The 27,838-nt window shown below is 44.1% G+C and overlaps 8 protein-coding genes across 12 annotated transcripts; 2 read left to right on the top strand and 6 right to left on the bottom strand.

The window, feature by feature from the left end:
* Positions 1 to 1,347: 1,347 nt before the first annotated feature.
* On the bottom strand, positions 1,348 to 3,496 carry LOC147047568 (uncharacterized). The gene is made up of 2 exons (XM_085928956.1): positions 3,134 to 3,496; positions 1,348 to 2,658 (listed from the first exon to the last, which is right to left on the bottom strand). The coding sequence occupies exons 1-2, from the start codon at positions 3,324 to 3,326 to the stop codon at positions 1,637 to 1,639; spliced, it is 1,215 nt and encodes a 404-aa protein (XP_085785082.1). The 5' UTR covers positions 3,327 to 3,496; the 3' UTR covers positions 1,348 to 1,636.
* A 133-nt stretch (positions 3,497 to 3,629) lies between these two features.
* On the bottom strand, positions 3,630 to 5,242 carry LOC147047567 (uncharacterized). Its single transcript, XM_085928955.1, has 2 exons — positions 5,020 to 5,242; positions 3,630 to 4,946 (listed from the first exon to the last, which is right to left on the bottom strand). Exons 1-2 carry the CDS (start codon positions 5,192 to 5,194, stop codon positions 3,856 to 3,858), a joined length of 1,266 nt encoding a protein of 421 aa, XP_085785081.1. The 5' UTR covers positions 5,195 to 5,242; the 3' UTR covers positions 3,630 to 3,855.
* A 77-nt stretch (positions 5,243 to 5,319) lies between these two features.
* Positions 5,320 to 6,912, bottom strand: LOC147047566 (uncharacterized). 3 transcript variants are annotated; one of them, XM_085928978.1, is made up of 2 exons: positions 6,756 to 6,912; positions 5,320 to 6,391 (listed from the first exon to the last, which is right to left on the bottom strand). In XM_085928978.1, exon 2 carries the CDS (start codon positions 6,380 to 6,382, stop codon positions 5,594 to 5,596), a length of 789 nt encoding a protein of 262 aa, XP_085785104.1. In that variant the 5' UTR covers positions 6,383 to 6,391; positions 6,756 to 6,912; the 3' UTR covers positions 5,320 to 5,593. The 3 variants fall into 3 exon arrangements, with proteins under 3 accessions (XP_085785104.1, XP_085785106.1, XP_085785105.1); XM_085928980.1 differs by having other exon boundaries at positions 6,793 to 6,888; XM_085928979.1 differs by lacking the exon at positions 6,756 to 6,912 and adding an exon at positions 6,572 to 6,732.
* Positions 6,913 to 7,058: 146 nt separating this feature from the next.
* Positions 7,059 to 12,518, bottom strand: anapc4 (anaphase promoting complex subunit 4). The gene is made up of 28 exons (XM_085928925.1): positions 11,900 to 12,518; positions 11,665 to 11,780; positions 11,491 to 11,596; positions 11,283 to 11,415; positions 11,128 to 11,202; positions 11,033 to 11,059; positions 10,905 to 10,949; positions 10,747 to 10,831; positions 10,565 to 10,672; positions 10,298 to 10,468; positions 10,171 to 10,235; positions 10,055 to 10,097; positions 9,904 to 9,980; positions 9,731 to 9,831; positions 9,613 to 9,664; positions 9,467 to 9,522; positions 9,347 to 9,393; positions 9,167 to 9,223; positions 9,054 to 9,110; positions 8,877 to 8,970; positions 8,680 to 8,777; positions 8,541 to 8,602; positions 8,423 to 8,461; positions 8,253 to 8,354; positions 8,113 to 8,190; positions 7,873 to 8,040; positions 7,555 to 7,678; positions 7,059 to 7,431 (listed from the first exon to the last, which is right to left on the bottom strand). The coding sequence occupies exons 2-28, from the start codon at positions 11,770 to 11,772 to the stop codon at positions 7,231 to 7,233; spliced, it is 2,379 nt and encodes a 792-aa protein (XP_085785051.1). The 5' UTR covers positions 11,773 to 11,780; positions 11,900 to 12,518; the 3' UTR covers positions 7,059 to 7,230.
* Positions 12,280 to 16,673, top strand: LOC147047564 (uncharacterized). The gene is made up of 5 exons (XM_085928562.1): positions 12,280 to 12,567; positions 12,826 to 13,104; positions 13,194 to 14,140; positions 14,447 to 14,678; positions 15,009 to 16,673. The coding sequence occupies exons 1-5, from the start codon at positions 12,375 to 12,377 to the stop codon at positions 16,334 to 16,336; spliced, it is 2,979 nt and encodes a 992-aa protein (XP_085784688.1). The 5' UTR covers positions 12,280 to 12,374; the 3' UTR covers positions 16,337 to 16,673.
* Positions 16,674 to 16,877: 204 nt separating this feature from the next.
* LOC147047563 (uncharacterized) lies at positions 16,878 to 20,401 on the top strand. The gene is made up of 2 exons (XM_085928914.1): positions 16,878 to 17,166; positions 17,591 to 20,401. Exons 1-2 carry the CDS (start codon positions 16,986 to 16,988, stop codon positions 20,221 to 20,223), a joined length of 2,814 nt encoding a protein of 937 aa, XP_085785040.1. The 5' UTR covers positions 16,878 to 16,985; the 3' UTR covers positions 20,224 to 20,401.
* A 163-nt stretch (positions 20,402 to 20,564) lies between these two features.
* sec22bb (SEC22 homolog B, vesicle trafficking protein b) lies at positions 20,565 to 23,015 on the bottom strand. Its single transcript, XM_085928996.1, has 5 exons — positions 22,753 to 23,015; positions 22,154 to 22,263; positions 21,883 to 22,043; positions 21,667 to 21,813; positions 20,565 to 21,326 (listed from the first exon to the last, which is right to left on the bottom strand). The coding sequence occupies exons 1-5, from the start codon at positions 22,825 to 22,827 to the stop codon at positions 21,172 to 21,174; spliced, it is 648 nt and encodes a 215-aa protein (XP_085785122.1). The 5' UTR covers positions 22,828 to 23,015; the 3' UTR covers positions 20,565 to 21,171.
* A 202-nt stretch (positions 23,016 to 23,217) lies between these two features.
* npl (N-acetylneuraminate pyruvate lyase (dihydrodipicolinate synthase)) lies at positions 23,218 to 27,777 on the bottom strand. Of its 3 annotated transcripts, XM_085928973.1 has the most exons (12): positions 27,601 to 27,776; positions 27,150 to 27,231; positions 26,355 to 26,428; positions 25,372 to 25,459; positions 25,175 to 25,232; positions 25,022 to 25,097; positions 24,857 to 24,949; positions 24,446 to 24,591; positions 24,314 to 24,360; positions 24,080 to 24,164; positions 23,912 to 23,951; positions 23,219 to 23,749 (listed from the first exon to the last, which is right to left on the bottom strand). In XM_085928973.1, exons 2-12 carry the CDS (start codon positions 27,218 to 27,220, stop codon positions 23,604 to 23,606), a joined length of 924 nt encoding a protein of 307 aa, XP_085785099.1. In that variant the 5' UTR covers positions 27,221 to 27,231; positions 27,601 to 27,776; the 3' UTR covers positions 23,219 to 23,603. The 3 variants fall into 3 exon arrangements, with proteins under 3 accessions (XP_085785102.1, XP_085785101.1, XP_085785099.1); XM_085928976.1 differs by lacking the exon at positions 26,355 to 26,428 and having other exon boundaries at positions 23,218 to 23,749; positions 27,601 to 27,777; XM_085928975.1 differs by lacking the exons at positions 26,355 to 26,428; positions 27,150 to 27,231; positions 27,601 to 27,776 and adding an exon at positions 25,855 to 26,304 and having other exon boundaries at positions 23,218 to 23,749.
* Positions 27,778 to 27,838: the final 61 nt, after the last annotated feature.

Raw genomic sequence — 27,838 nt, 5'->3', positions numbered from 1 at the left:
ACAATTTAGAGTAGTTTAAAACCAACCCTAGTTGGAAACCCTAGCCCAGGGGTCCAAATTGGCATTTGGAGGTCCAAGCTTGTCAACAGCAATTTCGTGTATGACTTCCATTCAGCTAGTTTATCTGGAGCCTTAGCAATTGTGAGGAACGGAAAGTGAGTATTTCAACATTTATGGACGACTTCGCGGATAAAGAAAAGATACTCAAACTCTGTCATCAAGAACCGTTACAATCGGGCCATTATGACTGATGAGAGCCTCAACACCTGCATGAAGCTCAACCTCATCCAGACTACAAAGCCATCAGCAAAACAATGCAGCCCCAGAAGTCTCATTAATGGTGAGTTTTTTTTCTTAGGCTTGAATATAAAAACGTTTATTAGAAAGAATACATTAATACACTCCAAAAATCGTTGGTCTTAATTAAAATACATGCATTTAATAGTATTTAGCCCATCGTTTTTTGTTTTGTTTTTAAATGGTATGGCTCTCACGGGAAATTATTTTTTTTAAATGGGCTCTGTCCGCCAAAAACCCTACAATTAGGTGTCCACAACCAAAAACTGTTGAAAATAAAGCAAAATAATATAGTCCTGCTATGAAATAAAGCAATTAACTAAAAAACAATTAGTGTCATTTTGACCAATTAGAAATATACAATAGCAGCGTAGAAAGATGATGGTGGCAATCAAGATGCACGACCGTGGTTTGCTGCCACCTTCTGGATTGACTTGAAGACTACAAATAATTTTCTTCATGCTGTTCATTCTTTACTGTTTGATTAATTATTATTGAATCGATGTATTTTAATCTGAACAGTTTTGGAAAGAAAAAAATTCCCAACAAAGTATGTTGGAGTGATACATTTTAGTGGAGAGGCAAGAGTTTAGTCAGGATTGTAACGGCTCGTATACATTACAGTAGGACTTTCACTATCGAATATTTTCAGAATAGATTATTCTATGTCATTATTAGTGTTTGTTAGGGTTTATGAACTATTTTGATCGTATGATTATGTTGGGATGTGGACTGGAATGATAAACTTTGTTTTAACCGGGACCCTCTGAAGTGGTTAACTATTTGCTGAGGTGACCACCACACATGTAAATTGTCACCCCCACCTTGGCCACCACACATGTAAATTGTCACCCCCACCTTGGCCACCACACATGTAAATTGTCAGCCCCACCCTTCTTCTCTCAATAAATAGCCTCTTGCATGACTCCAACGGCAGACTTTGTTCGGACATTGCTGTAGCTACAGTAACGAACAAATTCTCCACTTGCAAGTGTTCAAAGGGCATACTGTCTCCCGTGTGGTTCTTGCAAAATAAGTTAGAGTCGGAACATCCCTAACAGTGTTTATTAACAATTATTTGGGATTATTTTGTGATTCAGAACAACTAAGCAATATCCCACAAGAATTGACGATCATTGTTTTCCAAAGTAAACACAGATGTTTGCAAAAGTTTTATTTGGATTAAAAAAAACAATCAGTCTGCTTCCGTGAAGGTCTAGAAAAATCAGAGAATGATTACTTTTGACAAAATTGTTCCATGATTCGATCACATTTGTTGTTAATTCATCTGTTTGTGGCATTTTGACTATAAGCAATCGGCGACAGCATTGCGCCACTGTTATTGCTGACTGTCAGCGCGACGCTTATTGTGACGCTTAACGTGTTCAGTGAGTGTGTCCTTACGGGTGAAACGTTTGGGACAGATGGGGCAGGCAAAAGGTCTCTCCCCCGTGTGTAGTCTCATGTGCACGCCGAGCGATGAGCCCGTGGAGAACCTTTTCCCACAAACGGGGCAGGTAAAGGGTTTCTCCCCGGTGTGTGTTCTCATGTGATTCCGCAGCGACGAGCGACAGGACACACCTTTAGAGCAAATCGAACACGAGTACCGTTTCTGGCCGGTGTGTATGGCCATGTGACCTTTCACGTCATAGTTATCTCGGAATCCTTTGCCGCAAATTGAGCAGGAATGGCGATGCTCGCCCGTGTGTATTCTCATGTGTCTGTCCATGTAATTCTTAATGGAGAATCTTTTATTGCACACTGAGCACGGAAACGGTCTCTCACCCGTGTGCGTGACCATGTGTTTTTTTAAAACGCTTTTATTGGCAAACGATTTACCGCATAAGGAGCATTTGGGTTTTGGGTTACTTTTGGCGGCCGAAACTTTAGTGTTGTCGGTGTTGGAGGAGCGGGACGTCGGGATATCTTGCGTATCGGATAGCGGCGCCGAGTAGTTTGCTCGCGAGTGGAGATCTTCGGCTTCTGCCGGCGAGCACCGTCTCAACCTGCCACCTCGGTTGTCCTCGCTTTGACGTGGCAAAGGCTGACCGTCGTTGTTGTCTTCGCTCTTGTCGTTGTTGTCTTTGCTCTTGTCGTTGTTGTCTTTGCTCTTGTCGTTGTTGTCTTTGCTCTTGTCGTTGTTGTCTTTGCTCTTGTCGTTGTTGTCTTTGCTCTTGTCGTTGTTGTCTTCGCTCTTGTCGTTGTTGTCTTCGCTCTTGTCGTTGTTGTCTTCGCTCTTTACATGGACAGCAGACAGTGTGATCCCAGCTTGACTATTCCACACCTCTTCTTCTTTAACGTGGGGGGGCTCGGCAGGCTCATCCACCATTACTTGACTCTCCACCAACATGTGCTGCACATCTGCAACACACAAAGAAAACACAACTTGTGTATTGGGACTGATAGTTGATTTATTGGGTTTGCTATACAAATGTAAAAAAAACAACCCAATATTCTTGACTTTTCGTACATAATAATCCAAGTGATGAAAATGAATCGCTCATCGTTGCATTTGATGCATCTATTTTGTCGTAGAGCTTAGAATAAAACGGGCAAAACAAAAATGGTGGCTTCCTTGATTGCGACGGCGGTCAATTACAACAAAGACAACACTCTGATTCTGTGATTTTTGTAAACAAATCTGCGAGTAGTCCAGAATGATGATTTTAAACATTATCGAAAGGTTTTTCAATTTGTGAAGACAATCAATGAAGAACTAACATCTAATGTTAACACCTCGTGGCTCTCGGCCATTTTATTTGTGTGGGAGAAATGTGACCACGTGAACAATAGCAAACAAACATCGTTCACAAAAAAGGTGAAGTAAACTCCAAACCTGCTCTTTCCAGTCGAACTTGAGGTTTAAGAATAGCGTCGAGTAGGTGGCGTTGTCGCTCGTTCTCCTTTTTGGTTCGGAGAAGTTCCTGCTCGTAGTCCGCCATGGTTCTTTCGAACAGTCCGAAAATCTCTTCGACGGCCACGTCAAGTCGCTGCTTCACCAACGCTCTCAAATTGTTCACTTCACACATTTTGAAACGCTCTGCTTCGCGACAAGGTTCGAAATCTGGTGTTCTTATTTCCTTCTCAGGGGGAGAAATGTGCTCTTTTGTGGATTGTGATTACCCAAAATGCCCATTCAAACATTTACGACCCATAAACCATATCGCGCATGCGCATATTCAGCCGGCGTCATTACGGTACGCCGTCAGGGATAAAATTATTTGCGTTTGCGTTTATTGTCAACCAAAACTCGACAAGTATTTTAACCATCCACCAACCATGTAAGTAGAAACATTTCCAGAATAAAATATATAAATAAAACCAAGAATGAATTATTATTCAATCCAATTTTTATTTCTTCAAATATCAATGATCTTTAACCATATTCTACATATATATTAACAGTTGTACCTGTGTCTTTTCGGACAATTTTCTTCAATTTATGACAAACACAATGAAGAAGAAAAAAAAGAGAAAAATGTGAGATATAGATCCTCGAAAAAAAATCTTTCAAAATAATGGCCGGTGTTATTGATGGATTCATCCACTTCGATTAATTCATGCGTTTGTGTGTACGACGGCGCACCGGTGCTTTTCCAGCTGATACTTGTACGAGAACATCTGAGTGCACACGTTGCAAGTTAAGGCCTTCTCGCCGGTGTGTGTCCTCATGTGTATTATCACATTCTTTTTCCAGATAAACGTTTTGGGACAATGAGAGCAAACGAAGCGCTCGATGCCCGTGTGCTTAACCTGCACGTGGTGCTTTCTGGCCGACTCGCGGAAGAATTTCTGAGAGCAAAAGGAGCAGGCGAACGGTTTCTCGCCCGTGTGCTTGGAGCGGACGTGTACGTCCATGCTCGACTTGACGGGGAATCTTTGAGGGCAAAACGGACACGCAAACGGTTTCTCCCCGGTGTGCCTTCGCACGTGTATCTTCAATTCGAACTTTGTGGAGAATCTTTTAGTGCAAAGGGTGCAGCTGAAAGGCTTCTCTCCTCTGTGCCTCCTCACGTGTTTGTCTAAAGTTCCCTTGCGGGCGAAAGCTCTCCCGCATTCAGAACAGATGAAGTCTTTCTTTTGAGCGTGATGTTTCAAATCACCTTTGGATATTTTATGAGCTTCTTTCGGGTGGTCGTTGTGATCAGATTTTGAAGAGTGTGACATCGTGTTATCCGATTCAAAGCTGCCTGATCTTTTGGATTTCCTTGGCATTCTGCCGCCCCTGTTCTTCTGTCCTCGACGGCGGCAAGGCTTCGAGGACTGACCTTTGTCTTCTTCACTCTTCGGTCGGACATCGGGGGCTGCAAACATGTTTTTATGTGATTCCTCCTTCAGCGCTTGAAGCTGCTCTACATCTTGACTGCTGCATATGTTTTGTTCTTCTACTTTAATGCATGTGGAATCTGCTGGCTCCTCTACATCTTGACTGCTGCATATGTTTTGTTCTTCTACTTTAATGCATGTGGAATCTGCTGGCTCCTCTACATCTTGACTGCTGTATATGTTTTGTTCTTCTACTTTAATGCATGTGGAATCTGCTGGCTCCTCTACATCTTGATTGCTGCATATGTTTTGTTCTTCTACTTTAATGCATGTGGAATCTGCTGGCTCCTCATCTTGATTGTTCACCAACAACTGCTGCAAGTCTGCAACACACAACAAAACATATAGATGAAGGTGGAGTTGAATTTCACATAATGTAAAATTAAAAGAACATACCGAAGCTGGCTGCCACATCAGATTGGTTAAATTGTCGTCGCACGTCTTTCTCTTTGTTTCGGCAAAATTCCTCCTCATACTCCGCTATGGTTTTTTCAAAAAGTTGGAAAATTTCTTCGACGGCAACGTTTAGACGGTGCATTACCAACGTTCTCAGCATTTTCGTTTTGCACATTTTTAAAGGATATCACAAACGATCTGCTGTTCCTAATGAAAGTGGATTATTGCCTTCTGGATACAAATCCCTCAACAAGCCACGCTGCGCATGCGCACACTTTGGGAAGGCTACGGCATACCCTGTGAGACAAAAGGGTTGTGTGTTTTATTTCGACTTGTACTTTCACCACAATTCAACATGTTTTGCACTGTAACCGAATGACTTGCCAAAATAGGCAACAGGATGAAGCTTTTGTGCTTATCTGGTCCCAATTTCAACCAGTCATTTTTGTCACCTTGCTCCATAATTATACTTCTGTGTTACTTTTACTACCACAAAAAAAAAAGTGTGACATTCTAAGTTGTATACAGAAACAACATGGTGGTTCATAATTTCATAGATTCCTGAGAGTTTGCTTCAGACGGAGCAGGAGAAGGGCTTCTCGCCCGTGTGGTTCCGCATGTGTCCCATCATGTTCCGCTTTGTGGTGAAACGTTTATTACATACAGAGCAAAAAAAGCGTTTCTCTCCAGTGTGCACCAGAGTGTGCCGCATCAAGTTGGCCTTGGCGGAGAAGACCCGGTCGCACTGCGAGCAGCTAAAGCGTCTCTTGCCGTTATGACTTCTCTGGTGAGTGGACAGGTTTTGTCGGTGGCGGAAGGTTTTGGTGCAAACTGAGCAGTAGAAAGTTTTCTCCTCGGTGTGGCAGCGCATGTGTGAGACCATGGAGTCTCGCCGGCTGAAAGCTTTACCGCAGGCCGAGCACACGTAAGGTTTCTCCCCCGTGTCTCTTTTCATGTGCCGCTTCAAAATGGCACGGCTACGGAAAGTTTTACCGCATTCGGAGCAGTTGTTGTGTTTTTTAGCTTTGCGGATCGCCTCGGGAGATTCTTTGCCGTCGTCGCTGTCGTCCGTGATGTAATCAGACGAGTGTGACGTCACTTCGTCCGTATCTGACAACGGAGGAAAACGATCCGGTTGCGATACTCCTGCTTCATCGTTCGGTCCTCTGTTGCTTGTTTTCTCTTCACTCGGGCTGCGATGAAGCTGCGAGGCCTGAGCTTCGTTGTCCTCCTCACTCTTCACGCGCACGATAGTGTCAGAAAAACTGCTGATGGCAGACTCTGCATGTTCTTCATCTTGACCTGTCCACACATCCTCCTCTTTAATGCTGAGGAGGAGTTCTGGCTCGCCTTGACTCGCCATCGTCAGGAGCTGGATGTTTACGTGACACATGGAAAAGAAAATACATGGTTAGAACAATAACGTAGAGAAGTACAGTCACAGTTTGTATTCAAATATAACATTATACTAACTAGCATGCTAAGCTAAACAGAGAGCCTAGAGTCTAATCGCGGATAAAACGTCACGTATGTTTAAAACACGTGGACTAGCAGAAGGTCAAGACGTGTTGACTTCCGGCCAGTTCTTCTTTAGTGATGGCACATTGTCGCCATTTACGTTTACAAGCCTTCTTGAGTACTGATGTATACTGTGAGCTTAGCTTTCTTTGATATCACCGTAGACAAAACGAAATGGTGTACAATGACATAAACTTGGTTTTACAGAACATACATACCACTTTGGCTTGAAAGTGAACAAACGGGGTACTTTACTTGAATTACTTGAACTTTTAAACTTCGCGGTAACGCGTAGCTGTTTCCTATCACGCTGCTGCATCACACGTCACTTCCGGAAACAGGAAGTGCCCTCGAAGTTCGACTTCCTTTTGGTTTATCTTGTAACTTAATATTAACAGCTACAAATTACATACGAATAACAAGAAAAGGAAAACTAATTCACACAAAAATAAATTGCGCACCATGTAAAACTTTCAACTATCGTTAGCGATACAAGAGCGCCGCTTAGTGGCGAAACATACAATTACATGTAGACTTCGGCAATTACAATTCATATAATAAAATATATGAATGTTAGAATATGGAAAGGCAAATAGATAAGCACGTACAATCTTTATTTAAAGACAATGACTGCTGCATTATTATTATTTTACTTTTTATGAAAAAGTAACAAAAGCAAGTGAACAAGTCCATCTAAAGTTCAGATGTTTCCTCTGACTCCAAGTGCTCCTCTGTTTTCCCCGCTTCGTCGTTTCCAGCCTCGGCATTCTCGTCTCCCTGGCTTGTCATGGTTGCGTCAAGGGCATCCGGCTCGGCTGTGTCGTTCTGCGGCTCGTCGTCCTCCTCTTCCATGTCCATCTCAAAGACGCGGAGGTGCCTCAGATTTTCGCTTAGCTGCGAGGCGGGAGGTGGAAAGAGTCAAAGATAGCTCACCATGTCCGGTAGGTCTAATCCTTTATTTTAGCAGATTGGCAAAAAATAAATGTTAGAATAAATCCACCTGAGGTTGACGCTTACCACACAGGCTACTTCTCGGATGCCATTGACTGCGACAAACTGCGCCTTCATGCCATCCAGTTCCCGCCTCTGATTTCCCAGCATCGGGCCTTGGCATGGAATGTTGCCGCTCTGCTGATCCAACCTGAAGGTACAAGTGGAAAATCTTAATGTGGAGCATTCATAATTTGGTATCGCCAAAAGTTGGAACATTCTGTTCATGACATTTATCAAATTATTTCACCAAAAAGTATCACCAGTATGAAGAAGTCAAGTTTTATTGCACAGCAGATTAGCATCCCATTTTTAAATGAATTAAAATCATTTGAGGCAACGCACCTCATGTTGGGCATCCAGTTGAATTCCTTCTCACAGTTGAGGATGGAAGAGAGAGGAACCTGCGCCAGGACGCTGCGACCGTTGTCTTCTTCTGTTCCCTGAAGGACCACGGTCAGCATCTCGTCGTTATAGTAGCGAGCATCCAGGCAGCTGTAGACATCCTGCGGCCTGGAAAAAAACAGACAAGACTATAAATCGAAGATCGGTCGGGTATCACCTCGCTCTCTAGCTGTCACTCACCGTTGCTCTACGTTCTCGCCGTCTGAGGCGTCGAGATGGCGGCTCAGGTGGAGGGACGCCACACTGTTGGGGATGTGTCTGCGAGAAGCACTCAAGTGAGTGACTTACCAAAATGAGTCTGAAAAGTAAAAATAGGCTACCTGTTTGGGTCACTTGCTTTACGCAGCAAGAAGAGTTTGTGCGGCAAAACGTGCGGCATGCAAAACACCACATAGTGCATTTTGGTCTTCTTGTCATTCCACCTGTGGAATGAATACAAAAAAAAAATTATGCATTGAACATTTATGGTCACTTATTACATTTTACTTACAAGGATGGAAGCTCAAAAAGTCGCGGCGTGTTTTCAGAGCTGGAGGTTAAAAAAAAAAAAAAAAATTAGACTTTTAATCATAAACGGTATTTGGAATAAGACAAATGAGAGATCCAACCGCTGTGGTGCTGAATAGAGAGGCAGAAAAGTAGCCTGCTTCACAGACTTCCCGATAACTTCCTGCACACGAGAAAGCGTCACATGACCTCATGTTTTGTTTCAAATCGCTCAATGTCGATTTCGCTCGGGAGCCTCACCGCCGGTTTCTGCAGACACAGCTCGATCACGTTCTCCATCATCCGCTTGACAAAATGCAAAGACTTTTGGGGAAAGGAAGGAAACAGCAGCGGGCTCTCTAGACCAAAAAAAAAAAACCACATGCACACAAAATAAGCTTTTTTTTTTTGCAAATAAGCTCGTAAAAAAAGTACGCAAACCAGAAGTGGAAAATCACCCCTCAGGTGTGTGCTGTCTTGCAAAAACCTGAGCCACTGGTTGCCCTTAGTACTCGGGGGCGAGACCAGGTCCTCGTCCTCATCCTTCAGATACTACAAACGTCAGGAAACGAGCAAGGGTTGCGCAATTTAAAAGACAGAAAAGGCTTGACGGCGGATATTACGTCACGGCTTACCTGCCCGACCCGCTCCACATTGAAGTACTTCCCCTTGCGATCGAAGAGCTGCTCGTTCTGTGACGAGAACGTGACGCTCAAAAGTGGAACGTGAAACCTTCTGCCGGGCTCACCTTGCTGAAATGCTCCGAGAGGAAATCGGCGACAAAGGCGATGTCCTTCTGCGTCATCTTAAAGGAGCACATTAAAAATGGAGCTATAATTTAATTTATACAATCTAATTTCTTTTCAGGAGAGCTCCTGAGTGACTTTTGGTGGAATTGTGTTCGAAACCGCCTAAATACGAATCTCACCTTGTTGAGTTCCGGAGGGACGTGCTCATCGCACATTCTCAGCATCGCTGTCGAGAGAAATAAAAAGTTCAGGTGAATGTTTGCTGCAAAAAATATATATATATATTACTTAATACATACCCACATACAGCCAACGGAAAAAGGCTTTAAAATTCTTCATGCTCTTGTCGATCACCCTGCATGTAAATAAAAAATAAAAAAATGACTCTCACATCACAGTGTAGCGTTTGAGACTAGATCATTCCGAAAGCCGCGGTTGAACTTACTGCAGGAGCTCGCTGGTCTTTAAGGAAAAAGAACCGACGGCCGTGATGGCGTCTGTTTCCAAAAATGAAAAAGAATGTATGTGAAACATTTCCGTAGGCTTGTTGCGCGGAACGCTACCTTCGATGGCGGATGAATCCAGGCCGAGCGGCTGGAACTTCTTCTTCCACAGGGACATGCCTTTCACCTCGCTCAGGTGGTAGAGCAGCGCCTCGGAGCCGCTGGCGGACGAGCAAAAGGAGCGCTGTGACGCGTGTCGGGGAAAGGACACCCGAGAGAACACGTGCTCCTACCTCTGCAGATGGCTGATCACCAACTTCTGGATGCTGGAGTAAGATGACTCGATGGTCTGGCCCAGCTTCTTCAGACCCTGCCATGGTAACAGGCAGAAAAAAAAATCATGTCCGGTGCAACAGGGTCAAGTTGAGGAGCTCTCGCGCTCACCTTGACAGTCAGCTGGTTCATGAGAAGAGCCTGCAGTTCAGGACTTCAGAGTCAGAAAACCAAGTTAGCATTGGACCTCAACGACTCTTAAGTGAACGGAAATTGGGCGTCCTCACCTCGACTGTCCCCACAGAAGAAGCTCCAGGAACTCGTCCTGTACCTGCGTGCTTGTGTTCTTTTCCTAAAGTGAAAAAAGAAACCATCACAGCAGTTCTTGGCACTGGGAGAGGAACCCGAGCCCACCTGAACAAACTTGGTGAGTCGGAGGTCCATCTGCATGAGGATTTCTTCCCAGGCCTCGCACATACACGTGAGCGACAGGTGAAGATACTGCAGCAGCGTGGAGATGTGGGTGAACTTGCGAGCCATCCTGGTGAGCTCGGGAAGGCAGTCGGACAGCAGGCCCGTGTCCAGCTGACAAAGGTATTAGGGGAAACATCTGCATTTTGAATGCCCTACTTTTGATCCCATGTGATGACAAATCCTTAGGTTGGGGTGAAACCGTCTCACCTGAACGAAGCAAATCTCCACGTGGTCCTCGGCAGACTTCACCTCTGTGATGACGGCCAAAGATTTGAGGTCATTGGCTAGACTTACGGTGCGGCAGCTTCCGGAAACCTGCGCAGTGGAGTTAAAGGTGAGGGTAGAAACTGAATGACTCCCCCCCCCCCCCCCCTTGTAAAATGACTTACTTCGGGTAACGTTGCAATTTTGTACATTCCGTAGGCGTAAAGCTCCACATGGCCGGCGTCTCCTCCGAGGACGAGTATGTTCAACCTACACGGAGAACAAAAGCAAATGGAAACAGCACTCTTATGCTTTGCTGTTGGAGCATCAAGACAAAGTGTACCTGACTTCTCCTAGGAGGTTCATGATCTCGTCAGACTTCTCCTCACTGCAGAAAAAAAACAAACACATTATGACTGGATATGAATATATTTTGATTATGCTTCAAAACAAGTGCAAAAATGACTTCACCTGAAGAGCTTCGATGTTGTGCTGTAGCTGGAGAACAAAAAAAAAAAAAAGAAATTAGCTCACCCGAGAAGATGTTCTTGATTTAGTCTTCTTACCTCTTGGGGAGAGAAGCTAATTTGGGGAGGAACAGCTTGGATTCATCCTCTGACTGACAAAAGGATCCAAGGACACTGGAGAACACACATTTTTCTCATTTTTAAGGGTCTTGAAAGTAATTCATTTTGGCCAACTTGAAGGCATAAATGCCAACCTGCTTTCCTCCGTCACCTCCATCCAGTGCATGCAGCTGACGGGGTTCTGCATGTGGAACACATGCAGGATCTCCGCTTTCTCCACACTGCACAACACCACCTGCTTGGTGTCTCCAAGGCTGAAAGCCAGAACTGAGCAACCAGGAGAAGAAAATGACTCATTAGGACCATTTTTTTTTTTTAAATCGATAACAAGCGTTGCTTCACTTTTGCCATCAGGTCTCCAGGCGAGTGCAGTGATTTCCTTCCCGATGTGCTCGCTGGGTGCCAAGCTCCAAACCCGCTGGAAACTGGCTAAGCGGTGCAACAGCAACTACAAAAACAATATTGGAATTATTACAATAGAATAGATGACTAGCAATTATTTCTTCCTGAGCGTACCTCTCCAGTTGTACTGGCCAAAGCGATGAGATCTCTTTTGGGCGACCATGCCATGCACAGCACGGGGTTGGGAAGCTGCTTCTCTCCGACTTGCCGGAAGGATGGCATCGTTTGTGCTTAATAATACAAAACGATACAAGAAAATGTAAAGTTATCTTGTCATTCTACAGTTACCGCTGTGCTATTTGTTTTTAATTCTCTGGTTGAAGTCGTTTTTTTACGACGATAATCTCACCTTTATTTTCCTCCAACGTTACGTCCAAAGTAAGTTTTGATGAACGAACTTGAAATCTCCTTTTTATGTTTCTAATATTCACACAAGTCGCTTACTTTTGCTATTCCGCGGGGAGCGCCATGTTTCTTTTCCCTCGACCAATCATCGTGAAGCAACGGGTAGCAGGAAGTGACATATTTGCTCATAAGGAAAAACGCGATTTTTTTTTTTTTACATAATAACGTATAATGTTTGCCCTTAAGTAAGACATTTTTTACATTAATTAAATTCAATATGAGCGGGTTGCAATTTGCAATCCGTTAAAGTAAATACTTTAATACGCATTCATCGATTATTTATCGATAGTGTGACCTCATACCTGTGCGACCCATTCCTTTTTTTTTTTTTTTTTTTATTGCTCTTTGACCCTTTACGACCACTGCCTAAGGAAAACCAGGGAGCTACCTTGCTCGCGACACGTTCCGACGACGCCAAAATGTGCAAAATCCAAATGTTGAGAACGTTGGTGAAGCGTCGACTAGATAATGCAGTCGAAGAGATAGTTGAACTATTTGAAAAGACAATAGCTGAGTATGAGGAGGAACTTTGTCGGACCAAAGAGGAGAACGAGCGACAACGCGACCTCCTTGACGCTATTCTCAACCCTCAAGTTCGACTGGACAGAGCAGGTTTGGCGTTTACTTCACCTTTTTTTTCCATTTTGTTCCAACTAATTCGACCAAGTGAACGCTGTTAACATGACTCAGGTTGTTGGGCACCATGGAGCAGATTTGTTTGCTTTTGCTCACATTCCTCGCACTCAAAATGGCCGATAGCCACCAATTATTAACATGAGCTGTTACTTTTTTTTTTTCATTGATTGTCGTCACAAATTGGGCCCAACGCTCTTTGGTAACACTATTTGTGTTTTATGCTTGTGCCTGTAGAGGTCCAGGTTCAGCAGGCGTTGGTGACCAGTCAAGAGGTGCATGTTAAAAAAGAAGAAGAAGAAGAGGACATGCAGACCAGACAGGACGTGGAGGCTGACGTCACCCCGGGCACATTGACTCTTGTCTTTGTGAAGAGTGAAGATAACAAAGTTCTGTTATCACAGCTTCATCACAGTGAGGAGAACAAAGACAGTAGCTCAAGTCAACACTGTGGAGCATCACAACCAGACAACTCTGCCGAGACCTCATCCCAGAGCCACAACCTGTTAACATTAGGTGATAGTTCTTCATTTTTGCCACTGATTGTCTTCACAAATTAAGCCCGATGCTCTTTGGGAACGACTATTTGTGCTTGTGCCTGTTAGAGGTCCAGGTTCAGCAGGGGTTGGTGACCAGTCAAGATGTGCAAGTTAAAGAAGAAGAAGAGGACGTGGAGGCTGACGTCTTTGTGAAGAGTGAAGATAACGAGGCTCTGTTGTCACCGCTTCATGGCAGTGAGGAGAACAGAGACAGTAGCTCAAGTCAACACAGTGGAGCGTCGCAACCAGACAACTCCGCTCCACCATCAGATTTGGACGACAGAATGTCACACCATTCTAATTCTGATCACGGCGCCGATACAAATATTACTAACGTGAGGTCTAATGTTGATAGCGGTCCATCCGAACGTGGGGAAACGCTTGTCCAGAAGTTAAAAATGACCACTCACGTGTTGTCGTGCACAAACAAGAAGTCTTTCAAGTGTCCCGTGTGTGATAAAGTGCTCTCTAGGGAGAAAAACATGATTGCTCACAAAAAGCTACACTCCAGAGGGAAACAGTTCACCTGCTCGGTGTGTGCAAAAGGTTTCTTATCAAAATCACATTTGCGGCTGCACGCCAGGATACACACTGGGGAGAAACCTTTCACCTGCTCGGTGTGTTCCAGATGTTTCGTAACAAAAGCGCATTTGCAGACGCACTCCAGGACGCACACTGGGGAGAGACCCTTCAATTGTGAAGTTTGCAACAAAACCTACGCAAGAAAGTCACACATGCTGTCGCACATGATGACGCACACGCAGACGGGCGAAAAGCCTTTTGACTGTTCCGTCTGCGGCAAAAGTTTCTCCACCAGGAAATATCTGACGAGCCACATGAAAAGACATTCAGCGGGGAAACCTTTTACATGCCCTGTGTGTTCTAAAAACTTCGCCAATAAAGCTTATATCGTGATACACATGACGACGCACACTGGGGAGAAACTCTTCAGCTGTGACACCTGTAATGAGAAATTCACATTTCGGTCTCAGGTCAAGAGTCATATTTGTACTGGGAATAAATAAATACCCGTGCGTATCTGTAATTTACTTTGTGGTCTTAATAAATCTCTATCACAGAAAGCTTTGTTGTATATAATCATTTTCGCTCTTATTCTCTATTTACAATGTTAACCGACAGGTGGGTAATTTATAATAGTGGCTTTGATAACGTTACATTTATTTTACAACCTAGAAACTGAACTCGTCGCAACCTTGGGAGGTCCTTGCAGAAATGTCTACGTGTCACCAGACGATGGCAGTGTCGGAACACAATTACGATTACCTCTATATCCGAAGAAGAAGAAACCCGGAAGTTAGCAATACAAGCAAAGCGCCAGCGTGACTGGAAAACCAAAAATGTGCAAAGTGGAAATGTTGCGAGAGTTGGTGAAGCGACGACTAAACGTGGCCGTGGAAGAGATTTTCCAACTGTTTGAGAAGACCATAGCGGAGTACGAGGAGGAACTTTGTCGATCGAAAGAGGAGAACGAGCGGCAACGCGAACTCTTGGAAGCTGTTTTCACGCCTCAGTCTGGGATTGATGGAACTGGTTTGTTTACGTTTTAACTTGTCATCGTCTGTCGCCATTTTTCCATTTCATCATTCAGCACCGCTGCCTTAAATAAGTCGGTTGGCTGTGATTTGTCAATGTTTGTGTGCGTGGCCAGCGAGGCGAGTCCACGTCCAGTATTTACGTTCTATTTAGCCCAAATTGTGTTACATAGCATCATAAAATGTTGGTTTTCTAACTTACTTGACCATTTTTCTGTCAACGCCTTCAAATTGACCACTTACAGTGAAAATATTGTACACTGTTTTAGGGCCAGAATTGCCCAATATTGCTTTGGTCCCTAAAAGTTCCAATCTTTCTGTTCTGCAGACACCCAGCATCCGGTAGAAATTTCTCCTGAGCCTCAGCGAGAGTGGATCTCTGCTGTGGAGCACATTAAAGAAGAAGAGGAAGACGTGTGGAGCAGTCAGGATTCAGAGCAACTTCCAGATCTGAAGGCGGCAGATGTCACCTCTGATCACCCTGTGAAACACGAAGACATTGAAAACAAAGTTTCCCCTTACCAGCTTCGTTGCAGTCAAAGCGAGAAGAACAGACATGCTGGCAGAAGGTCACAAGCACACAACAGCAAGACTCCGCCGTCCGATATGGACGAGCGTGACGTCACGTCGTCCGAGACCGATTGCAGTGATGACGCCAAAGAATGTTCTAAGCGTTCTAAGGATAGCAAAGCCGCGGGCAAGCGACTCTTCAACTGCTCCGAATGCGGCAAGACCTTCAGCCGGAAGGGAACTTTGAACCGACACATGAGGACGCACACCGGAGAGAAACCTTTCGCTTGCCTGTTTTGCCCCAAAATATTCTCTCTAAAGCATCACAGAGTCCGACACATGCGAATACACACCGGAGAGAAACCCTTTTCCTGTTTATTTTGCCCGAAAAGATTCCGAGAGAGGTCCAAAATGACGACGCACATGAGAAAGCATGCCCCCGAGTTGCCCGTTTCCACCAGTTCACACGCGACGACAGCCGCGGGAGATCACGCTCGTGCTTCTCGCTCGCAACTCCACGACGCGGCTCCGCCATCGGACCCGGAAGACGCCGTGTCACACTCTTCCGGAAGCGAGCGAGGCAACAACGCTGAAGACGCCGTGGAATCCGGCAAGAGCTTCAAGAGGTTCATGTGTTCCGAATGCGGGAAATCGTTCGGCCGCACGGAAAGTTTGAAGCGACACATGACAATGCACAACAGAGAGAAACATTTCACTTGCTTAGTTTGCGCCAAAAGCTTTTCTTTCAAGGAACACTTGAAAAGACACATGACGACCCACACGGGGGAGACCCTCTTCTCCTGCACCGTGTGCGCTAGAAGCTTCCGAGATAAGTGCGAAATGCTGCTGCACACCAGAACGCATATAGGAGAGAAACCCTTTACCTGCTCGCTTTGTTGCAAGGGTTTCTCCCGGAAGGACTGTTTGGAGTTACACATGAGAATGCACGTGGGAGGGAATTGCACCTGCCCTGTTTGCCATAAGAGATTCTCCAGGAAAAAATACGTGATGATACACATGAGGACGCACACCGGGGAGAAGCCGTTCGGTTGCAACACCTGCGATAAGACCTTCAGGTACAAGTACCAGGTGACCAGACACAAGTGTGTCGGTGCCGTTGATGTCAACGTATCGTCTTTGGAGTGATTTGCTGGGATGTAAGATATATCACATAAAGATTTAACACAAAGCTCCAGGGAAAGAGACACACCAGGGAGAGAGCGTTTTCCTGTTTGTGAGAAATAATAACAATGTAGTCATGAAGTCTTTGATTTGGAATTATGATGAAGACCAATGTGAGCACACTCAAACAGATTTGTCAGAAAACGTCAATTTTATGTTCATTGGAAGAAATGTCTTTGTTTTCCCTGAGAAATGGATTTTACTTTTCAAGTCTTTGTGTTTTCTAATTTGTGACATGAGAACCGCAGAGGTGACAAAAGCGGAATGTTTCCATCAATAAAAACATATTTTCAAATTTAAATCTTCTCATTGTAGTGGGCTGTATGTTTAATACGCAACGTAATTATCAATAAAATACATCTAAATATCAAATCATTTATTCATAGATATTTATTCTATTTTATTTACAATGACAGGATTTTATTTATGTATTTTTGCTTCATGCAGCAATAATTTTAGAGCAGTAGGTGGCAGTAACGAGCTATCACAGTATGTGAACCGCCTATTGACACAAAGAGGAAGAAGACTTCCCCATTTGGCTTTTCCAACAGCCGCATTTCGATTTAGCATCATTTGGATATTGCCGAAGAAGTGGCGCAAGCTTGCGTGAAACATGTCCAAAGTCTCAACATTAAAGCATTTGGTGAAGTGCAAGCTAAATGTGGCTATCGAGGAGGTTTTCGAACTGTTTGAGAAGGCCATTGCCGAGTACGAAGAGGAATTCCGTCGAAGGGAAGAGGCGGGTCAGAGTCAGCATGGTGTTGAGCTGAACGTTAGTCGTAAAAGTCAAAGAGGTACAACTGCCGTCTCTTTTATTTTCACACCAGAGAATGAGCACGTTCGGCAGTATGACTGAAACTAGATGTCACAAAAAAATGGTTAAAATGATCAAAGGGAAACCAGGAATGTTTCACGACTCCTTCGGGCTCAACTAGATGACGAAGCTAATGGCGGAGCCCGCGTTCATTTAAACAATATAAAATAGTCACAAGAATAATCAACATGTCAATATTACATGCCAAACTTAGGAATGATTCTGAAAAGTGGCACCTCGAAAAAAAATGTTAATTCGTGAAAAAAAAGTTTTCTTTTCTTCACTATGGATGCCAAGCTACAATGTCTTATTTTTGCTGAGCCAATGACGTCATGAATGAAAGACGATCCACATTTGTATATCTACCTTGTATCTCTGAATTTTTATTCATTTATGTCACACAGGTGTCCAGGACGTGCAGGTGAATATTAAAGAGGAGGAATGCGAGGAGCCACCAACAAAAAAAAGGAAGGATGTGGAGAGGTCAGGCATCAAGTCAAGTCCAGGAAAGGCAATGAAAGCTCAAGAAGAAGGTTCAGACTCCTTTGACAGTAACCAGGGTGACATTGCCAAAGAAGCTTTGAAGACAAAACCAAAGTTAAAGTGTTCTGAATGCGGTCAGATGTTTGTCCACAAGGAAGATTTGGAAAAGCACAAAAAAACACACACTGGAAAGAAACCTTTGGATTCTGCAGTTGTCCCTACGCCGTCTGCCAAAGAAGCTTTGAAGACAATACCCAAGTTAAAGTGTTCTGAATGTGCTCTAATGTTTGTCCACAAGGAAGATTTGGAAAAGCACAAAAAAACACACACTGGAAAGAAACCTTTGAATTCTGCAGTTGTCCCTACGCCGTCTGCCAAAGAAGCTTTGAAGACAATACCCAAGTTAAAGTGTTCTGAATGTGCTCTAATGTTTGTCCACAAAGAAGATTTGGAAAAGCACAAAAAAACACACACTGGAAAGAAACCTTTGAATTCTGCAGTTGTCCCTAAACCGTCTGGCATTGTTCCATCTTTTACCTCCGCTAACTCGAGTCAACAAATGGCAACCAAAACTGGCAGACCACATGCTAAAGATCATTCAGCAAGTGGATTGGTCAAAAACTGGAGGGATTACCTCACGTCAGACTCCTCTGACTCTGATCCTGATGTCTCCGCCAAAGAACCTTTGGAGAAAACAAAGATGGTCCACAAGGGAGATTTGGATATACACCCAAAAACACACACTGGGACGAAGAGTGCCGTTTTTGCGAAACCATCCGGACCTGTGAAAACGTTCAACTGCTCAGTTTGCATCAAACGCTTTACGAGTAGAGAACTTCTCATATCACACATACGAAGCCACATCGAGGAGAAACCCGTGGCCTCCGGTAGCTCCGGTCAACACGTGGTGCCGGAAAGTCCAAAACCCGACTCGCAACCAAACAAGATGTTACCAGTCGCTAAATCAACCAACGGCGATAGATATGTCACCTGCTTAACCTGTAAGAAACACTTTTTGAGCGAACATTTTCTCATGTTACACATGCGAATCCACACCGAGCAGAAATCGGTGGCCTCCGGTAGCTCCGGTCAAGCTGCCGTCTCAGCGAGTCCAAATTCTGACTCGCAAGCAGACAAATTGCAGCCAGTCGCTAGACCGCCTGACATGGTGAAATCTTTTACCTGCGCAGTTTGCATCAAAAGCTTCCTGAGTCGAGACCTTCTCATATCACACATAAGGACTCACACCGAGGAGAAACCGGCGACCTCCGGTAACTCTGATCAGCGCCCGGTGTCAGGTAGTCCAAATGTTGACTCGCAGCCAGACAAATTGCCACCCGTCGCTAAACCACCCGACGCCGTGAAATCTCTCAGCTGCTCGATTTGCGCGAAAATCTTTCCGAGTAGAGATCTTCTCGTATCACACATGCGAACACACACCGAGGAGAAACCGGTGGCCTCGGGTAGCTCCGGTCAACGCCAGGCGTCAGAGAGTCCAAATGTTAACTCGCAACCAGACAAGTTGCCAGCAGTCCCTAAACCAACCATCGCTGATCAATATTTCACTTGCTCAACTTGTAAGAAAAGCTTCTCGACCGAATACTTTCTGGAGTTACACACGCAAACCCACGGCTCGCAAAAACTGTTGACTTGTCAGCAGCTGCCGTCAGAAAGTCAAAATCTCCACCCAAGACCACAGAAGTCGGCACAAGTAGCAGACAAGGATGAGGTGACGTCAGATTCTTCGGACTCTGATCGCGATTCCAAAAAAGCTTCGGAGGCTAAGAAGTTGCCCTGCTCAAAATGCGGCGAGGTGTTTGTCCACAAGGCAGATCTGGACGGACACCTGAGAACGCACACTGGAAAGGAAGTTCTGGACTCCAAGGGCGTGACCAAAATCTTCTACCTCGTCAAGTCTTTGTCCTGCTCGTTTTGTACGAAAAGATTTGCCAGTAAAGAGTCTCTGGCAGCGCACGCAAGCGTCCACGCCGACCAGAAACGCTCGCCCTCGGGTAGCTCCACTCAGCTGGCGTCGAAGCAAACCAACGGAGAACACGGACAGGATACCCAATCGGAACCGGAGAGCCTCTTTGCTCCGCTGTCAAATTCCGACATGTCCGACTCGTCTGTGGACAACAGCAGCGTATCGGGAGCGGCCAGCAAGAACTCGGAAGGTGAAGTCAAAGACAAAGCAAGACGTATCACTTGCTCTTTTTGTGACAAAACTTACGTCATGAAGCATCACCTGTTGAGACACATCAGAAGTCACCACCAGGGAGAGTCGTTGGAATCCAAAGGCGGCGAAGGATCGCAAGCGGGCGACGACAACTGGGAACCTCCCAAGACGAAGAAAAAGTCCAAAAGCAACAAGAAACGGCAGGAATGCATCAAAAATTTAAAGTGCTCACACTGTAAAAAACGTTTTGAGCAAATGAGTCAGTTGACCCGACACTTGGCCGAGCACAATGTCGAGAAACTTTTTGCTTGTCATGTCTGCGATGAGAAATTTGGTTTTCCTGAAGAGTTGAGGGAACATATTCAGAACACACATTGACAAGTTGTTTTCTAAAAATGTTCACCACGTGCAGCAAAGTTAGAGAAGCTGACGTTTAAGAAGCTTACATTCGGTTGAGCCAGTTGTTCACATTGTTTTCTCAAAATGTTTTATTTTTATATGCACGCGTGTTGATTTTTATTTTTCTCCATATGTAGATGAATTTTAAAAAATTAAAGTAATTCACTGCAATTGATGACTTTGGCATGTCACTGATTCATAATCACCAGACTAGTAGTGAACGAGTTACCGACCCGATATGCAAAGGTGGAAATGTGTTTGGTTTCAATTTGACATAAAGATGAGCAATTAATGAGGTTAGAAGAGAAATTACCAAAATCTTAAATAAAAAAACAAAACAAAATCCAATCTGACCTCCGAAGTTCTGGCCTCAGAGTTGAGAGAAGACCCAAAGTCCTAAAAAACTAGACAGCATATTTGTATTTTTCACAAAACCGATTGAGTCCAAGAAACTGTGCTGTGCTAATTATTATTTTTTTTTATTCACAAGACAGAACAAAAAAAAAGCAATCTGCGACTCTTCCCGCCGCTCCCTGGACTGACTTGGAAATTCACTAGTAAACTTTGTACAAGACAAAAAAAGGTCATGGTGCAATGGAGCAGAAATGTGTGCTAGACTGAGTGTGAGGCTACATCTTCCAAAATAGAAAAAGAGGATTCATTATGTTCTAGCGGCAAAACCCACTTTGGTGTAACCTGCACAGTTTTGAAGATCAGATGAAGCAGCATTTGCACAACACAAGTCCCTCCGTTTTTCCTCTTATTTGGAACCTTTGAGACTTTTCCAGGACTGACGGTGTCGCTAATCCCCAAAACCGTCATGCTTTATTGAACCATTCTGCAAAAGTGCCGTTGTCTTTAAGTCTTATTGGTGTGTGTGGGGGTGGGACTTTTTCCATGTGTAGACTATTGCGTTGTGCTGTCTTCTCAGAGCCACCAGAAGCGCACGTAGACGATGAGCATGATGAAGAAAACGCCGCCGGCTGCCAGCTTGGCGTAGGTGGAGCGCGTGTTCAGGTACTTGGCGTCACTGCGATACTTCTTGGACAGGCTGGACAAGTTGCTGGCCTTGGAATCCAACGCTGAAGAGGAGGAATAGAAACAGGAGATGTTATTTATTCTCTACAAAGAGCAATATTACAGAATTTTTTTGTTTGGCCCCTCCCCTTTTTGGGTTGGGTCACCCGCCTGCACCCGAATGCAACTCGGACTGGTGAGTCGACGAGTGCACAAATAAATGTAAAAAATTGATTTCTGGAATAATTAAGGGTGCTTGTTAAATGAACAATTTTGTTCATTCAAAATGGCTCTTGATTTTGTTTGATGAATCACTTCATAAATGTATGAACACAGTATACTGCCCCCTAGCGAGCTAAAGGTACAAACGACATCGTAAGAGACGTCTCGAAATACTTGACTCACCGGAGAGCGCTTCTCCTCTCTGCAGCACCTCTTCGATGTTTGCCACCATGATCCTCTGCACGTCTTGCAACTCCGTGTTGATGCTGCCCAGGTTCCGCCGGGCCCGGCTGTCAATGTAGGCCTTCTTGGTTTTTTGGATGTACGTGTCTGACACACACACAGACACACTTTAATAAGCCCGACCGATAGACGCACACATTGAAAGTTTGACCTTACCAAATTCAATGAAGGAATACGGCCGCGAGACGGTGGGCACTTTCTTGCCGTGCTGCTCGTGGAACTCGGCCTGCAGGTCCTCCAGGTAGGCGAAGGCCAGCTTCTTGGGGAAGCTGGCTTCGCACAGGACCAGGTAGCACACGCCTTTCTCCAAGACGTAGCTGCTTGCAGAATGAGAACCCCTCGTTGACATAAGTGAGTGTGAGGGCAAGTAACCAAGTAGCAAATACTTGGTTAGCGTTGTCCTTTTTGTTGATGGCAACTAACTCACTGGAAGGACATGGAGCCGGCCTCTAAGGTGCAGCGCGTGGGGCTCTGCTCGTTAAGTTTTCGGAAAAGCTGCTTGGCTTGACTCTGGTACTGCTGCAGGTCCCGGCCCAACTGCAAAACACGGGACACGCGACCTTGAAGGTATCACAGTCGTGCCGCACAACACAAATGAGATGTGTGTGTGTTAAGAGGTGCAGTGATTCATCTGTTCTGAAATCATGACAAAAAAACTGAGGATGTGCATGTAAATGACAATTTGAGATCTCAGGCGAATGTATTTTATCCCGATCTTTGAATTGATTTTTTTTTTTTTAACCCTCAGAAATTGTGCACATTCTGCATTTGGTGTGTTGGGGTGTCCTTGAATGCATCGCAGTAATCGACATTAGAAAAAAAAAAAAAAAAAAAAGGATGCTGGGACACAACAAAATAAACCTTTACTGGTTGATAGCAAACGAGAGAGCAGGAAGAAAATGTTTGACGATCATACAGATTTGTTTCCAGACAATGTTTTTTCCTGCAAATACTCATCATGTATTTGTTTGTTTTTTTGGGTCAGATCTTAGAAAGTATTTCATCATGACAACGAATGTGTCCAACCTGCTCGTCCTCTTGCATGGAGGCGGCCAACGGCAGGCCGTCGGCCAACCGGGCGATCATCGTCAGCAGCACCATCTTGTCTGCAGACGCCGCACAAGCTTAGATGGATTTGCTCGATTTTGACAGCCTGGAGTGAACCACAGTGGAAAAAGGAGCACCAGGACGGATGACGTGACGACGCTGAGCTGGCCGGAACTGCGTCACCGCAGCTGTCGTGTCCGTCACCCTAACACTTCCGGTAATGTCGCAAGCCGGAACGTTTTTCATCCCGAGAAAGATTCCATCCATTTCACCCCTCTCTGTTTTAACTTGAGAACGCTTATTTCATTTTCAAATGTATTAAAAATATATATAGGAAAGGCTTTTGGCTGTAAGCTAAATTAGGAGTTAAAACCTACATCGGTTATTTTGTTTTTTTTTGTGTAGCCCTGCAAGTCTCCTCAACCAGGAAAGAAAAAATTCAAATAAGGGTCTAAACATGTATGTAAATTATATTTCATTCATCTTTGCACGCACATCAGACCTGATCATAAAATCAAATCAATTTATTCGCGTTTGATATAAAAAAAATTTCAATTGCAAACAAGCCTGGGCTGTGAGGACCCTTTATAGCTGCTCCTAGGTGTTGTTACAGTACCTGAATATACTTTTTAAAAAAACAACAACATTATAACAGCTCAAACAGCTTTCCATAGCTGCTTGCTTTCTGCTCCAGAATGTGCATGATTTCAAAATAGTTGACAGGGAGAAGCGTTGCTACATTTACACGGGCAGCAAGTTAAACGTTCAATTACAATTAATATCGTAAAAGGATGGTACAGTAAATGAGTGGCAGGAGTGTTGCGGTGACATCATTCTATGGAGAAGAGAGCCTCGTATTTCTGCTTGAGGGACGCCACGTGCTCTTGAGGACACGGCATGATAGGAAGGCGCGGAGGGCCCAACTGCAAGCCCGACACTTCGTTCATCAGCTGCTTGTTCATGCCCAAGTCAAATCCTGAAAATCGCAAGAGAGATTTTGAGGTGTCAGACAGCTCCAGAGAAAAATCAACTGGGGGGGGGGGGGGGGGAAACCAGCTCGAGTATTTTGACTATTTTTCTTTTTCGGCAAAATTAAACATGTCGATAAATAAAATCAGAGTCATCAAATCCCACTCACCAATTTTAATTGCAGAGCTGATGAGTTCTTGCATCTTGAACTGCTCAAGAGGGAAAAGACAAGGTCTGTTAATTCATCCAATTTACATACTACAAGTCATGTGACAGATATATGATCCAAGACTTTGACTTTGGACTTTGAGATGTGCCATCAAGGCACAAACTGTACCTGAAGGCTCCTGGCCTGCGCAAGGTTGCCGCTCTCAAACGCTACCAACAGCTTGTTCATGTGACTTCCAAGGTAATTGTACGTGCTGTGGGTAGAGCAATAAACGAGTAAAGCTTTAATATATATATATATATATAAAAAAAAAAAAAGTGTGCATCGTACATGTAGTAGTTTGTCTACATGTTTTGTTGCACCATTTGTGTTCAAATATCATTTGTAATCATCATGGCTGACCTTCCAACTGCTCCATGGGCTCCCATCGCGAGACCTGCCAGGAGTTGCTACGTGACATGACAAAAAAGGTGATTAGCCACAATGAAGGCGGAGGTGCGGTCACGCAGCATGAGCGAGCGCAGCCCAGCGCACCTCGTCGACGCCGTACAGGACCGACCAGTTGGGCTGAAAATGGCTGATGCACTGGCCAAGGTCCAGCAGGTCACTCCCGGAGAATTTCACTCCACAGAAGGAGGGAATGAGCGTCTCGATGCCTTCCAGCAAGTCCCTCGCTGGCACTTAAAGACAAGACGTATTATTAGGGGAAATTGACTTATTTGAATTGGTGACATTTGCTGGGGTTGTAGGTATTTTGCATAAAAAGTCAAAGGAAAGTAGTAGTTCAGACAGCCATTGCAAACTGGTAAAATGTGTAATTAACTTGTTAAATGGGCAAAGACGATTTAAGTCCAATAAAATTAAAACATTCATTGTCATGGTCCAGTTATGTCCCTTTTGGGTTTTTTTCCCCTTGTGGCAGATGTGGCACGTGCAAATACTCACCAGTAACACCAGTCAAGGCTGGAAGGTGGTAGTAATAGAATGGCAAATTGGGGGCCACGGCAGCGACCTTCTGGAGGTAAGCTCTCAGCGCCTCTGAGAAGGGAAAAGGTGCACACATTTTGATTTTCTTCTGCAATCGCACTCGAATGTGTTTTCTCCGCACACCTGTAGAGCGAGGTTTGAAGAAGGAGGGAGAGATGACCGCTATGGCGTCAACCTGGAGCTCCTTCGCATGAAGAGCCTAAACGATCAGAAAGGCAAAGCCTCATTTGAAGACACGGCTACATTTGCGCAGGTATTCTGGTGAGAGCAACTCACCAACTCTTGGGAATCTTTGAGACTGGTGCAGCCCACGTGCAAAATCACCTGCTCCATTCTTTCAACAAAAAAAAAGACAGAACTTAATACAAAGTAGTCTTGAAATTGTGACATAAATAATGTGGCAAAAAAAAAGTCTCAAACGATTCAGAAAACAAAAATTTGGAGTAATTCAGTTCATCTGCCGAAAGACTTACTTTCCCTTGGATTTCCGACACCAGTCCTCAGCCAGTAACTTCCTTTCGGCGACGCTGAGGGACATGCCCTCTCCGGTGGTGCCATTCACTACGCGGAAATTGATTTATTTTTGTACACGTTAATGAGACATTGAAAGAGTGCATCTCAACAAATAAACAAGGGACTGAGCTAGAGCGAGAGAGAAAACCAAACAGTGGTAAACAAATATAGGAAATACAGAAAATGATATTGTATGGTGAAAATTCAGTAAGTTTGCATGGTGATCTTACCCAACCGAACTAAGCACCTGCTCGACCACAAGGGGACGCCCTACGAGTCATTAACAGCCAACCAGAGTCTGGTAGCAAAAAGTTAATGTTTGCTTAATTACAATTATTGAAGTATTTTTCAACTATTTGCCATGGCACATCGTTTGTACTTTTACTTGAGTATTTTTGTGAAGTATAATTAAATCAAATTGGAGTATACATTCTGCTCTCTACCTGCTTGCGCAATCTCTTCTGTCATATGACTGCGGCCTCAAAGTGTGAGCAGAAATCTATCGTAAACTTACAGACCGGCTCCAGCTGTTGTATAAATGATTATTGCAAAAATAGCCAGCCCTAAAATCAAATTCAACTTCTTTTCAGTCAATTGTTTGAAAGAGTTCATGTTGTCCGATGAATCAGTTGGGTCTTAATTTCCATACGCCATCATATTATGCGACAGAGTCGCTTAACAACAAAGATCACCTGATCATGTGATACAAGAAAATGATGCCTTTTGTTCAAGGTTAAATATTTGCTTTCAACATCACAGTTGTTTCCTGTTGAGCAGTTGCGGGCGAGCCTTGCAGATCTGCCAGACTTATTATAGTTTTGGTATTAGAAGGTGGGGGAAAAGTCCAAAGTTGGTTTAAGAAACAAATATGACAAAGAAAGTAAACGAATGATGCTAATATGATGCAAAGTAGCAGACAGGACCAATTTATGTGTCAACTCACCAAAGATTTTATTTACACCTTGCTTCTGTGTCAAGTAGTCAATATAAGGTCCGATCTCAGATAGGTTGATTTCACTGTTATGGGAAAACACATGCAGTTCCCACCCGCCCCCTGACATTTGGCATTGACAAGATGGCGGCAATTTGCAGATACAAGAGAACAGGGTCACCTCATCTGTCTTTTGCCAAACAAAAAATGTCACAAGACCCACTTGCCTCTTAGCTTGCAAATGTGAGTGCTGACTTCCTCTTTCTGAAATTGCTCATTCAGGTTTTTTTTTTTAATCCCCCTGTTTTTTTGTCATCTGACTGCATCTTGCCGTGATACATTCAAAGTGTCCCAAAAGTCACGATACACTTGCTTTCTTTTTGCTTTCAAGGTATCATTCGGGTAGACGTGAGACCACGAGGATTTGAAATGTTTTATCTTTGCAGTCAGCGTGTCATTACCTTGTCGATTAGCATTGGCGCGGAATTGCGCACCTGGGAAGAGGTTTTTCCTGTTAGCTGCATTTTGAGCTACGGCAATTACGCCGTCCGCTCCAGACCGTAGAACAATAACAAGTATTTATTGTTGACAAGTTACTTTACATAGGAGCTGTTCTTGAAAAACAACGTAGCAGAAGTTCTTCTTCAACTACTGATGAAGAGATTGAACTCTGGGAGCAGGCGATGGCGAAAAGAACATTTGAATGACAAATTATGATGGCCTCATATTTCTGAATGATGGAAAATAGGAAGTGCATGGTGACTTTAGGGGCACCCTCTTTATGAAATAAATATTTTCAATACATACCCTTGAGAGGTGAATGGAGTGAATGTGGCTGCAACCAGGCCAGTCAATTTCTTCCCAGTAGATTGAGCCATTGTTGATCCCTCTATATTGACAAGCAAAAAATAAAAATGGACACAAAAACACACATTTCTGCAGCGATAATAAGCATTTGGGATAATGGCTGATATTTTGGAATGCAGTACCGTTTATGATTAACCTATGAGTTTATTCCATGAGAGCAAGGGAAAAGTTTTTGCACTTCCTACTTCAACATAAAAAAAAAACTGCCCAGATCAAAACAATATTTTCCGGTCCTCTTTCATGTTGCTTTAAAAATATTTGTGTTTTTTGTTCAATACATCAATAGTACTGTAAGGTAACGATCGTGTACGTTAGCTTTACTGCAGCTCTGTCTGTCCATCAACTTTGCGAATGTGTAAATGTATTTTTCCAATCGCCAGCTGCTGCCTACCTGTTGTAACTCGTCCGTTCTCCTGCGAGTGTGAGTCAAGAAGTGCACTTCCAGGGGAAGCCGGGTGTGAATTATAAACATGTTGAATGTTTTGCTCGGGAGTTGCTTTCCCTCTCACGTGAACGCGTCAAGTGGGCGCAAAGCCTTTTGGGAAATGTAGTTTTATTTTCGATATATGACTTTATGTCGATGGTCAATAGTTGCTGGACGACTGTGTTTGTATTATGTTTACAAAAAG

This window comes from Syngnathus leptorhynchus, chromosome 13, assembly GCF_054491065.1.
Source record: "Syngnathus leptorhynchus isolate UIUO chromosome 13, UIUO_Slep, whole genome shotgun sequence".
NCBI lineage: Eukaryota > Metazoa > Chordata > Actinopteri > Syngnathiformes > Syngnathidae > Syngnathus > Syngnathus leptorhynchus.
The sequence above is the reverse complement of the archived record's forward strand: the minus strand, read 5'-3'. Positions and strand labels throughout refer to the sequence as shown.

Bases quoted from the DNA above. Each gene is read 5' to 3' on its own strand.
- LOC147047568 (XM_085928956.1), bottom strand. From the start codon at position 3,326: ATGTGTGAAGTGAACAATTTGAGAGCGTTGGTGAAGCAGCGACTTGAC. The intron at 2,659-3,133 runs GTTTGGAGTTTA...TGTGTGTTGCAG, and splicing joins AGTTCGACTGGAAAGAGCAG to ATGTGCAGCACATGTTGGTG.
- LOC147047567 (XM_085928955.1), bottom strand. From the start codon at position 5,194: ATGTGCAAAACGAAAATGCTGAGAACGTTGGTAATGCACCGTCTAAAC. The intron at 4,947-5,019 runs GTATGTTCTTTT...TGTGTGTTGCAG, and splicing joins TGATGTGGCAGCCAGCTTCG to ACTTGCAGCAGTTGTTGGTG.
- LOC147047566 (XM_085928978.1), bottom strand. From the start codon at position 6,382: ATGGCGAGTCAAGGCGAGCCAGAACTCCTCCTCAGCATTAAAGAGGAG.
- anapc4 (XM_085928925.1), bottom strand. From the start codon at position 11,772: ATGCCATCCTTCCGGCAAGTCGGAGAGAAGCAGCTTCCCAACCCCGTG. The intron at 11,203-11,282 runs GTTGGCATTTAT...TGTGTTCTCCAG, and splicing joins GAGGTGACGGAGGAAAGCAG to TGTCCTTGGATCCTTTTGTC. The intron at 9,523-9,612 runs GTAAGTTCAACC...ATTTACATGCAG, and splicing joins AAGACCAGCGAGCTCCTGCA to GGTGATCGACAAGAGCATGA.
- LOC147047564 (XM_085928562.1), top strand. From the start codon at position 12,375: ATGTGCAAAATCCAAATGTTGAGAACGTTGGTGAAGCGTCGACTAGAT. The intron at 13,105-13,193 runs GTGATAGTTCTT...TGTGCCTGTTAG, and splicing joins CCACAACCTGTTAACATTAG to AGGTCCAGGTTCAGCAGGGG. The intron at 14,679-15,008 runs GTTTGTTTACGT...TCTGTTCTGCAG, and splicing joins GTCTGGGATTGATGGAACTG to ACACCCAGCATCCGGTAGAA.
- LOC147047563 (XM_085928914.1), top strand. From the start codon at position 16,986: ATGTCCAAAGTCTCAACATTAAAGCATTTGGTGAAGTGCAAGCTAAAT. The intron at 17,167-17,590 runs GTACAACTGCCG...TATGTCACACAG, and splicing joins TAGTCGTAAAAGTCAAAGAG to GTGTCCAGGACGTGCAGGTG.
- sec22bb (XM_085928996.1), bottom strand. From the start codon at position 22,827: ATGGTGCTGCTGACGATGATCGCCCGGTTGGCCGACGGCCTGCCGTTG. The intron at 22,264-22,752 runs GTTGGACACATT...CGTGTTTTGCAG, and splicing joins CCATGCAAGAGGACGAGCAG to TTGGGCCGGGACCTGCAGCA. The intron at 22,044-22,153 runs GTGAGTTAGTTG...TTCTGCAAGCAG, and splicing joins GCCGGCTCCATGTCCTTCCA to CTACGTCTTGGAGAAAGGCG.
- npl (XM_085928973.1), bottom strand. From the start codon at position 27,220: ATGGCTCAATCTACTGGGAAGAAATTGACTGGCCTGGTTGCAGCCACA. The intron at 25,098-25,174 runs GTGAGTTGCTCT...CTGATCGTTTAG, and splicing joins TCAAAGATTCCCAAGAGTTG to GCTCTTCATGCGAAGGAGCT. The intron at 24,165-24,313 runs GTCAGCCATGAT...CTCTACCCACAG, and splicing joins GCCCATGGAGCAGTTGGAAG to CACGTACAATTACCTTGGAA.